The sequence below is a fragment of the Nymphaea colorata genome, chromosome 6 (genome assembly GCF_008831285.2).
Source record: "Nymphaea colorata isolate Beijing-Zhang1983 chromosome 6, ASM883128v2, whole genome shotgun sequence".
In the NCBI taxonomy this organism is placed as follows: domain Eukaryota; kingdom Viridiplantae; phylum Streptophyta; class Magnoliopsida; order Nymphaeales; family Nymphaeaceae; genus Nymphaea; species Nymphaea colorata.
This window is the reverse complement of record NC_045143.1, coordinates 11,705,419-11,716,984: the sequence shown is the minus strand read 5'-3', so window position 1 is coordinate 11,716,984 and position 11,566 is coordinate 11,705,419. Positions and strand designations below refer to the sequence as shown.

At 37.1% G+C, this 11,566-nt stretch overlaps 1 protein-coding gene across 1 annotated transcript; it reads right to left on the bottom strand.

Annotated features, from left to right (window-relative positions):
- Positions 1–322: 322 nt before the first annotated feature.
- LOC116256532 (bifunctional aspartokinase/homoserine dehydrogenase 1, chloroplastic-like) lies at positions 323–9,101 on the bottom strand. The gene is made up of 18 exons (XM_031632923.2): positions 8,858–9,101; positions 7,402–7,463; positions 6,867–7,241; positions 5,999–6,087; positions 5,615–5,918; positions 5,406–5,458; positions 5,115–5,326; positions 4,926–5,013; positions 4,731–4,844; positions 4,208–4,306; positions 3,874–4,068; positions 3,399–3,481; positions 2,926–3,151; positions 1,578–1,723; positions 1,221–1,356; positions 1,031–1,114; positions 856–948; positions 323–707 (listed from the first exon to the last, which is right to left on the bottom strand). The coding sequence occupies exons 1-18, from the start codon at positions 8,995–8,997 to the stop codon at positions 462–464; spliced, it is 2,745 nt and encodes a 914-aa protein (XP_031488783.1). The 5' UTR covers positions 8,998–9,101; the 3' UTR covers positions 323–461.
- Positions 9,102–11,566: the final 2,465 nt, after the last annotated feature.

Below are 11,566 nucleotides of genomic sequence, written 5' to 3'. Positions count from 1 at the left end.
TTCCCTCCTTTTCGTCATTTTACACTACCCCTTCCCACCCGAGAATGGGTGGTGGAGACCTGAAAGTCCATTCCTAAAACGGCAGAAAAAAAAGGAGTGCAAAACTTTCACACTCGGTTCATCCTCATATAGATCTATGGTAAATGGGCACAGAGAAACACCAATTTTGTGCAAATTTCAGCTCAAGTAGCATACCGGATAGGGCAACACAAAACATAAATTGAAGTATCTTTGGGGTGTGCATACGTGCATGCTGACACACACATAGAGTGACTGCACAAGCACGAGAGAGAGAGAGAGAGAGAGAGTTTCTTCACCAAAATGACTAAAAGTACAAAATCTCAATTCCAAAACCATCGTTGGACACTTCCCAAGGAGAATTGCCGAATACTTAATTTAACTCGAAATGAGACAAAAAGTAAAACAGGATAATCTTTACTCCAAGTTTGTGAGTGACATCATTAGGAAGGCGCACCAAGGTAGGAAGCCAATCGGAGGATGTCACTGAAAATACCTCCTGCAGTAACCTCTGCACCAGCACCCGGTCCTCTAACAATAAGTGGCTGATTTTTGTATCTAATTGTTGTGAAGGCGATTATGTTATCAGAACCAGAGAGCTGTGCAAAGGGATGCTCTTTTGGGTAACGCTTCAGTGAAACACTTCCCTTGTTATTAACCACATCAACAACTCCCACATATCTCAACACCTTTTAGCACCAACAACAAAATGTTACAAAATAGCCAAGCAAAGTAGAAAAGAAACTGCCAGACAACACACGAATAGAGCCAGAAAGTAAAAAAGAAACTGCCAGACAAAACAGGAACAGAGCCAAAAACTGAGTAGCATATTATTACCTCGCCATTATTTGCAGCTTCTATCCTCTGCTTTGCAATTTCACCATCATATTTGTTCAGTTGCTGCATGAATTCCTCAGCCGACGAGCATTTCTGTAACAGGAACCTCATCAGAGCCACATACATGGAGAGTACGAAAAATTGAACCCAGGAAAAAGAAAGTAGTTATTCTTACAGTCAAAGGCTCTGGAACAAGACTTTGTACAGGAATATCAGAAAGCTCCAGCTTCAAACCTGATTCTCTTGCAAGTATTATTACCTGATGAAGCGAATGAACCACAGGAAGTAATAAAGCAGCAAATTTAGCATGACTATTTTCATAAATAAGGATCCCCTCAATAAAAGAAATACATTCACATAGTAACCTTTCTAGCGACATCCATTCCTGAAAGATCATCCCTAGGATCTGGTTCAGTGTAGCCAGAGTCTTTCGCTTCTGCTACCACTTCACTGAATTGCTGTTCACCAGCGAAGTTGTTGAATATGTAACTCAATGTCCCACTGAAATGAGAAATTACCATCAAGTCTATATCAGCTGAACTCACTGATAGATTCAGAAGCTTAAAAAGTTAAAATGATGAACTTTTTAAACTTTTCAGGTAAGGTATATGTTTAAGAAATAAGGTCCCATAAAGAACAGCCATCTTCCATTGTAGTAGAACGTCAAGAAGCCAGTTCCAATATTCTGCTCTTATAAATCAAGAACTAAAACTATTTCACACCTGAATATGCCCTCAATGCGCAAAACTCTGTCACCAGTTTCTAGCAGTCCACGCAAGGTGCTAATAATTGGAAGACCAGCCCCAACAGTTGCCTCGTAAAAGTAATGAGTGTAAGATCTACGCTGAAGTTCTCTTATCTTCAAGTACTGAGCAAATATTACAAATAAAAGAAAATCAGATTACATTGCAAAAATTTGAATTTGAAATCAAAAGCACTATAAAGTATAAACCACAGATAAAAGGCCTTTCCTAATAATAAATGTTCCACAGCCAGAATAGTTCCTGTAAGACATATCAAACTCCATAACCCATAAAAATAGAACAAGAAAGATAAGTATAGAGAGGAAGGCTAAATCCTTCCATCTCAAGCCCACAATATGTGAAATTGACCACATTATTGTTCCATTTATTGAAAACCATCAAATTTTAATCCTTTTTCTAAAATCAGAAAATTTCTATGCTCCAAGATGGATATCAGATTCAGTAACTCAAGAAATTGCATCGTGGATCAGATTCTGCACAATATCATCTACCTGTCAAGCTTGAGTTATCAGCTCATACAAGCTTACAGTAGGCTTATAATTAGTTTGATACACTCGGCTTCCGATATCATAGCATGGTTTCATTAGCACAATTACCAGTCTGAACACAATGGTTGGATGCAGGCACAGGTTTTTATTGTTGGCATATCCAGAATAATTTCAAACAAGAAAGCACTGCGGTAGTTATTCCATTTTAATTTGCAATGGGTGAAGGTACGTCACTAAAATCTAAGACAGGCTTCATTTGACTTCATTTCTCCTTAAATGATAGACCGCTTTCACTGCCATATAACATTGAAGAACATATGAGCAGATAGAACTTATCCATATAAAGAACGTGTATTCCCGTCAAACAACAAACTTCAGCAAGCATTGCCAACTCATGAAGACCTACTTCTACTGAAAATAGAAATGTTTAGTCATAGACAGGGTACAATGAACAAACAAATTACCGAAGTGATATACAAAACATAGTTGTGTAAGAGAGAGAAAAACAAAAGGATTACCATAGGCAGCTCTACAAGTGTCTTTGTGATCTCATGCAATGGATGAGCAAACTATGGGGCCTAACATTACAAAATGGACAGTTCCGTGGAACTGCAAGGACATATAGCTAGACCTCAGCTAGGAATGAAACACAAAGAATAAAATTCACTGGTAAAACTTAAGACAACGAAACTACAGAAGATTAGGGGTTTCAGTTAATGGATAAGTATATGTATCTTGAATGAGATGTCAGATGAGCACAAATGTGATAATTCTTCAATTAAGACCATGACAACTTAGCAATGTTCAGAATGTCTTACCCGCTCAAGAGGCCCTGAATTGGCCTTTTTGTTTGGGGTGATTACATGGATTCCTCTGCGTAACCAATCATAGTAATTGTTTGCTATTTCTGAACTAGCAGTGCAGTCCACTATGACGGTGTTTGGAATGAAATGCCTTGCATTAACGTGTTGAGTAAATTTCTCCAAGTCACCTTCTTCTGACTCCTCTTTTAGAAGTTCTCTCCATCTTGACAAGTCAATTCCCCTATTCCATAATACACCAGAAAAAAAAAAAAAAAATCAACCACAATTTCCTGTTTCCAATCCCTTGATGGTGCCACCAACCATTGAACTAAGATAATTATTTTTTCTTTTAAAAAAAAAAGAACCTACAGAAAGGTGAACATTTAACATTTTTTCTATGACCATCCTTTCATCATGAGAGGGCATGGTTGCTATCTCTCCATGCATTTGAAGAGTGGAAAAGAATGCTCATCAGATTCTGGACTTACACATCATTCAAGACCATTTTTCGTGTGCCAGTAATTCCCATGACACGCAGATCAATATTGAATTCCTCCTTGAGAGTTGCAGCCTATAAACAAAACATATGTGCATCATTAAGCTTAAAATACCAACACTGATCTACGAAGATAAAACAGATTTTACACATATCTTAGATGAAAAAGAACGACAAGATATATTCCTGTGTTCATAGGAAAAAAAATGAAGCATTCAATTGACACATGAAACAGCTAACACTGCAACTGGAACAGAACCTGTGATATTAATATCATCATAGCATAATTGGACTCCAGAAGAAAGAAGTAGAGAATCAAACTCAAGAATCAAGACTCTCTGCCATCAAGATATTATAATTCTAGAAAATTATTTTGCAAGTACCTTCTAGCTGTCTTGGAAGAAACACTAAAATGAAAACAAACACAAACAGAAACTATATAATAAAAATTGTGGGAGAAAGCAAACCTGATCTCGGAGCTGATCAAGCAATGTACCCCCAATCAATCCTGGCCCGATGATGCCAACAGATAGAGTCGTTTTTGACAGGAAAAATATTGAATGTGCAGCTCGCAAAGCCCTTATGCAATCCTCACGTTTCAAAACTACTGTAATGTTGTACTCAGAGCAACCCTGAGCTATGGCTCTAATATTCACATTAGCCTGACACAGTGGAATGGATGTAGTTAAAACCCAAAAAAGCAAAAACTATTGCTGCACACTTGGGGTAATTTTGTTACATTAACATCATTGTATTGCAGAACATCTCTAGCTATTGTTAGATGGCCTATGGCATTAGTACCTTGGCAAGAGCATTGAAAAGGGTAGCACTGACTCCAGGAGTACTTGCCATTTTCTGCCCCACTGCTGCCAAAATACTGCAATTCCTGACAACTTCAATCTGAAAGGAGAGATGACAGAGAAAACAACGGGATGAAGGAATAGAAAATACATATGGAAGTTAAACCTTAAAAGTCAGAACTGTAGTATCGAATGTGATCCTTTAAGTTTGAACTTCTTGATGAATAAATATGATGTCAAACATGATTTTCAGCATGAAAATGATAACTACACCTGAATGGCTGGATTAATAGAAAAAGATCTACCATAGAACACCTGCATGCAGCAGGAGACACAGACATATACAGAGGTATATGGTTCTGGATGTTCTACAGGTAAAAAATTTTTGCAACTTAGTGATTCGGTGAAAGCACCATGCTGACATGCTGAACTTTAGTAAAACTGAGAAACTTGAAGAAAGCAACTGACTCAAGCTAGTTATTTCCCAACTTCACACAACATGGTCAATTCTACCTCAATGGTACCTTAGAAAGGCGCCCAGCATCCAAAGCCTGACGAAATCTGGACTCCAAGGCATCAGCAACTGCACCCACTTCCTTGTCAGGCACCGCAAAGCACACAGAGTGCTCGCTACTAGCCTAAAGTGTATTTAGCTCCATTAGATTCAATGGTCAATTATGAACGACATACAAGAAATACAGGAGAGATTATATACTCGCCTGGGATATCATTATAACATTAGCTCCTACTTCCTTAACAGCACCAAATATGGCACTAGCTGTACCAGGAACACCAGCCATTCCAGTCCTGTATATTAGACAACATACTAGCAGGTCAACTTAAAGAAAGATCTGAGTATTGAATGATTACAAACCATTCAAGCACCAGGTCAAGGAAAAAGGGCTTACCCTTCAACATTAACAAGAGCTAAATTATCTATTGTTGCAAAACCCTTCACAACAGCGTTCAAGCTTGATTCCTCGTTTTCATCGGCACTGGGGTGGCATATCGTTGTTCCAGGAGAGGAGTGATTAAATACATTTCTTATGACAATAGGAATGTTGTACCTCATCACTGGAATTATAGTGCGAGGATGCAAGACATTTGCTCCAAAATATGACTGCAAATGAAGACAATGATTTCAAAAGCAAATACAATAAAACCGATGTTCAATATGTGAGTAGTAGTATCAACTTTACCAGTTCCCAGGCCTCCTGATAAGATAGCGTTTTAAGAATTATAGCCTCACTAACTGCAAAGAATAAGATGAAAATCAATTAGATAGAAATTCACCACATATCCCCCTACAATCTTTTCCATCATTTAAAAGATAAATTTTAGTAGTAAAATAAACCATAGCATGATTGATTTCAAGGAATCTAAGGAACAAGAATTTCATCAAAAGAACCTTTTCTAGGATCTGCACTATATACTCCATCAACATCCGTCCATATAGTGACTTGCTTAGCTCTGAAAAGTGCACCAATAATTGCAGCAGAGAAGTCACTTCCATCCCTCTTTAAAGTTGTTGGAATATTTTTGGGAGTGCTAGCAATAAAGCCAGTAGCAATGATGGTTGAAGCTGGACTTTGGGAAAACCATTTCTCCAGTCGCTTCTCAGATTCAACATAATCAGGATCCACTTGATTTGAATTAGTAGGATTAACAACAAGGACATCTCTTGTGTCCATCCAACTACATTTCACTCCCAACTGCACATTGACATTTTTTAACATGATAAGGAATTAAGAATGAAATATATAAAACACCATATTTATCATAAAAAGCTAACCTTATTGACAACAGCAGACAGCATCTGAGCGGACCACAATTCACCATGACCCACAACAAAGTCTGAAAACGACTCCGTAGCATGACCAGCTGCAACAGATTAAGTACAGGAGATAGTAAATCAAGGAAGAAGAAGATTAGATATTTACCAGTGAGGTTGGACTACAAAGTGAAGGCCAAAATTTATCAGCAAAAAATCTCAAAGGGATAAAATACATACACTGTTATTGCATTGAGTTTGCTGGTTAAACACTCAGAGATATCAACAGACATATGGCTATACCCACCACATTTTCAGTATGGAATCAAGAAGCACAAAAAGAAAAGTGAAAATATTGAGCATCAAACATGATGGTTTCCATGTATTAGTTCTATGAAAACATACAAAAACATTGATGAGAAAATTAAGCTAGACAAGGCTTGAATATAATGAAGTAACCTTTTAGACTACTAAAATTACAAACAATTTGCTCATAGCGTCATGTGGAGTTCATGGATAATTAAGATTCTTAACACATGACTAACACAATAGATTAGCAATTAAAACTCAAATTCATAAATTCTAAAAGTTTAAACAGAAAACACATATATAATGACAAATGAAGTGAATCCATACAACCATGCAAAAGAAGAAAGCAAAATCTGCAGTGAAAAGGAATCATTCAGCCAAGGGACAAAAATACAAAACAAACCATCAAATTAACATTCATGGAAGACTTAACCGATTGATACTAGTAAAAGCATGCTGAATATGATTTCATAAACAAAGAAATTAACTCCATCAACAAAGCAACAGTTTTAAAAAGAGCAGCATTCTGTGAGAGGTTCACAAGGAAATTAAAAAAATAACGAAATGGATAAAGGCTAACCTATATATATAGCACGAAGCATTGCCTTTAAATTGGTGATATCTTGATGCAACCGAGAAAGGAAAGAAGCAAGAACATCTCCATCAAGCAACTCACTCGCTGTAACCTTATGTTTCTCATAGAGGCTATCCAATGCTGAAACATAAGAATCATCCCTAGACTGTGCTTTGTAAATTAAGTCATACATGCTGTCAGTTACTTTTGACATGGCAGAAACAACTACAACCTTTCTTTCGGATGGGTCACTGACAACTATCTCTGCCACGTTCTGGATTCTCTTGGGAGTTCCAACACATGTTCCACCAAATTTATGGACAGACCATGTCTCACCTTTCAGAAGAGCTGCTGTTTCAATGGATTTATCCACAGAAAAATCTGCTCATGGAGATGGAAAAACTCAGAACTGCACAATATGCTATAAAGTCATCCAAAAAAGTATATTTTCTCACTATTCTCAATGTAGTTATGAGACCCAAGAAAATACCACTGTAATATAAGCACTAAGAGCAAAAAACAAGTGCAGGAGCAAACGTACCAGTGATAGAAGCAACTGTGTGACCAATTTCTTTTCTCTCCTTTCTTAGAGTGCACCTTTTTCTGAAGACAGAAACAGATCAAGATATTAGCCCTCTGATAGACATAGCTCAGACTGGCCAACAAACGCTATCACATGTAGCAGTTTAATGAAGGCCACTGGAGCTACATATTACACATTATTCAGAAGTCAAATGACAAGAAAACTAAACCGTGATGATGTGTGATACTGATCTCAGACATGTGAAGCCTAGGTTTTCCATTAAATATTGATGGTAACAGTTCCCAAACAGAATAAGCAAGTATATTTGGAAACCTCCATAATGGAATATCTAATTGACGCTCCATTTCTCCAAAGCCCATACTTGTTTCTTGTACATTTAAAGGAGCCCCAGTTTTCTGCCTAATGGAGATGTACATTCCACGGAAATGATGCTAAGAGATGAAAAAATTAGAAACACACTTCCAATGCTCAAGATAAACGTGAATATTACACAACAAACATTTTCACAAAAGCTACAGTGACAATAGAATTCTGACAAACAATTAATAGTATCTGTAAACATCTTCTCTGAAAATATTAGTCTTAGAAGGCGATGATAAACTTCACAGTGCCTTCACACAATTCATATGCCTTGACAATATTAGTCTTCAACCCAAGGCTCCGGACCTAGAGGAGAAAATTCACATGCCTTCGGAAAAAAGAGACTGCAACATCTGGTAAACACGTGACATCCTCACGAATATCAATCCAAGCCATTTTCTGATAACAATTCTTCAAGATGTTAAAGACTTTCCAGGTTTTCTTACAAAATATCGGAAAGTTATCGAAAATAGAATGACAAAAAGTATTTAAAAGACAAAGAAATAAAACTCGATTGCCTTTTTTCTAAATGAATAAGAGAAAAAGGTAAAAAGAACGGTTTCAAGTGTATAAAGAATATCCTAAATAACACCTATCAAATTCACACAGACAATCCAAAGCAATTTTCCACTTCGTGAATACGTCTGATTGGACGAAATCTGGGAAGACCTCTCCTAGCAAACAGCTATCCTTGTTATCATTCAAATGAACGGTATAGAACGAATACCAAAATCCATTTCCCACTTATGAACCATCAAAATTTATGAAAATTTTCGGTATCTAGCTTCAGTTAAACGATAAAGAACCAACCAACCTTTCCCTATCAGAACTGAGGACTCTTCTAGTAGGATTGTGCTTACAATGCTACCCCTCTCACCCAAGCTGCCACATTCTTCCAGTAGACCAAGTAAAAATTTCCTTTACTAAATGTTGGATCGGCAAGAAGCAACCAAGAAAGATTCGGTCGAAGATTTCTGATTTAAGTAAACAGCATTCATAAAAAGAAACACAGACGTGCGCTCCCGAAGGTACTGCCCATGCACGAAAGGAAACCCACATGCACAGATAGAGAGAAAGAGGAGCAGTTCCTGACCTGGCTAAGGAAGGATGTCTGAAAGGGCAGATGAGCGAGCAGCCGAGTTGTGCAGGGAGGGACGCCCCCTTCTCTATCAAGTTCAGATTAGAGTGCAACAGAGATGAAGACGACGTGGGCGAGAAGGAGAACGCCATCATCTATCTCTCGCTCTCCCCCTCTCTCTTTCTCTGTGTTTCTTATGACTGAAGAAGTGGGGAGACACTGAACTCCATGCTGTTAAAAAACCTGAGAGTAGGTCAGTAAGCACAGTGGGGGAGTTGCCTATCACTACTCAAGAAAGCGTATAATTTACTTTTCAGGGTTTTCGTTAAATTTATTTCGATCTCGAAGCAATTGACGAATTCACCGCTTTAATTTTATTGGCAGTTTCACCTTAACTTCTACTTCAAGTGTTTCAGCTAAATTGGTCATCTAAACCCTTTTTGCTTCCATGAAATCAGTATCCTTAAAAAAGATTTAAGCAATTGCCATATAAAGAATTTTCAAAGAAACAAATCTTAACCATGGTTAAAATAAAACTTATATACATATATATATATATATATATATATATATGGTATCACTAGAGCACCCTTTATAAAAAAAAAAAAAAACTATCGAAGCAACTTACATGTTCAGCATAAGTGCATAAAGGAGAGGGCATGGAAGGACGTCCCACCTTCTTATGGATGAATACATGAGTTGGCGTAGAGAACAACTCCTTTCTTTGTTAATGGAAGATATTTTTGTGTATTAAAAATTAAAAGTTCTACGATTTCGTGGAGCTATTTGGAATTTCTCTCAAAAGTTAAAAGGCTTCAATTCACTAATTTTTAAAAGTGAAATAATAATTTGTTATCTGCCTATATAATCATCCCTTTTTGTAACTTTTCTTAAATCAATGGTATATTTAGACGCATTATAAATATGCTTAATAATGTGTTTTAACTTTTCGTTTAGGTTGTGTTTGATTCTTTCCCATGGAGGGATTGTTATATCCTCAGATCCCCAACAAAATCAGGATGCCTGTGCAGTAGGTTCGAGTGGGTCTTTCTTTCTCTCTCACGACGGTGGCAGAGGGTTTTTGTTTGGCCACTGTTTTATGCCAACCCTCGTCCATGGCCGAGGGTGTCGACTTTTTTCCTGGCCGTTGTCAGGTGTTTCTTTCTTTTAAACCCTCCATAATGACCGAGTTTTTTCTTTTTTCCCCCAAAACCCGCCGAGGGTTTGGTTGTTTTTTCTTAAACCCTCGGCCGGATTTTTCTCAAACCATTGGCCAGATTTTTCACAAACACTTGGCCGTTGTCAAGATTTCTTTGCCTTTTTTTCCAAATTCCGGCTAGGTCTCTTTGTCAAAACCACGGATTTCAAATTATTTGTTTGATGGCACTGCAGATCTCTTGGCATATCTAATGTCACATCTACGGACTGCGGCTGTCAAATGCATCCATAATGGCAAATCATATCAGTTTCCAGGAAGTTTTCAGGGTTGCAGGACACGAGAACATTTTTTAGCAGCTAAAAGCAATAAAAGAAACACATCTAACTTTTAAAACGTCAATCAAAACACACCTAATATTTTGTATTGTCAACTAAAAACACATTTTATCATGAAACACAAGGTTAAAGGGATGAACTTAGTCAACTTCAATAACTTTGTATTAATTCAATAAGAATACGAAACAACATGCCTTGCAATTGGACATATAATAAAAAGACGCTCAAGTATTATAACTTTGCCTACTACCTTAATTCCAATTTTGTCTTCAAGTATAACTTTTTATAAACTCTATGAAGATAACTTTCCTTTAGCTTGTGTTAGAATAAAAGAAAAGGCTAAGAGTACCTAATCTGTCAACTTTGCTCAACCTTTCTTTTCCTAGTCTTTTTTTTAAGTATTAAATATTTAGCGGGGATGAAAAAGAACAAAAATCTGAGGACCCATAAAAGAAAAGGAAAAGGAAGAAAGAGACAATGAGTTGTTTATCAAAACAACAAACACAACCGACAAACAAGGAAGAAAGATTAAAAGATCAAGATGTGAGTTGGTGAAGCACGATGAGAGAGCCACTAAAGAGAAAGAGGGAATCCATCATTTGCCGTGCTTAAATTTAAAAGGTGATTTTCTTCAAAGTTAATGGTTTTCATCAACTAGGACTTCTGATGAGTGGGCACAATGTCCCAATTGGGACAAACAGTCTCAAAAGTACAACTAAACCAAATATTAGATTGGAGTACTACACGAGTCCTTTTTTTGAGAATGACACTCAAACCAATTAAACTTCTAAGAGTGGCAGAGGTGTCAGAGTACACATATAAATTGGCTCTCCCTGACACATGGTAATAGAGACACGACAAATTCTCACAGACCTTGTTTGAGTGGGTGGACCAGATGATGCCCCGAAACATATGTTTGAAACATTCTGTCGCAGATGAAGAGCTGCTTAACCAAACACTTGACTAGTGTCTTGAGCGGAAACCAGTCACAGCTATGGCTACAGAGAACGTGAGATACTATCCCTTTTGTGTAATTTTTTAATTTATAGATCTCAAATACGGTCTTGTTATGGACCTTTGACAAAAGGCACATATAAGCTTTATTCTAACAAACAAATAGTAAAAAAGTTGAGTTTTCTTCATTTAACTGCTCATCTTATGCATTCAAACAAAATAAATTAAAATATAAGCATGTTTCTATAGACTCAAGTTCCTATTATATGTGCGTTT

What these genes read in the sequence shown, in the direction of transcription:
- LOC116256532 (XM_031632923.2), bottom strand. Translation starts at nt 8,997, where the DNA reads ATGATGGCGTTCTCCTTCTCGCCCACGTCGTCTTCATCTCTGTTGCAC. An exon ending in AGACATCCTTCCTTAGCCAG is followed by an intron (nt 7,464 to 8,857) that starts GTCAGGAACTGC and finishes TTCTGTCTTCAG; the next exon opens with AAAAAGGTGCACTCTAAGAA. An exon ending in TTGATCAGCTCCGAGATCAG is followed by an intron (nt 3,482 to 3,873) that starts GTTTGCTTTCTC and finishes TTTTGTTTATAG; the next exon opens with GCTGCAACTCTCAAGGAGGA.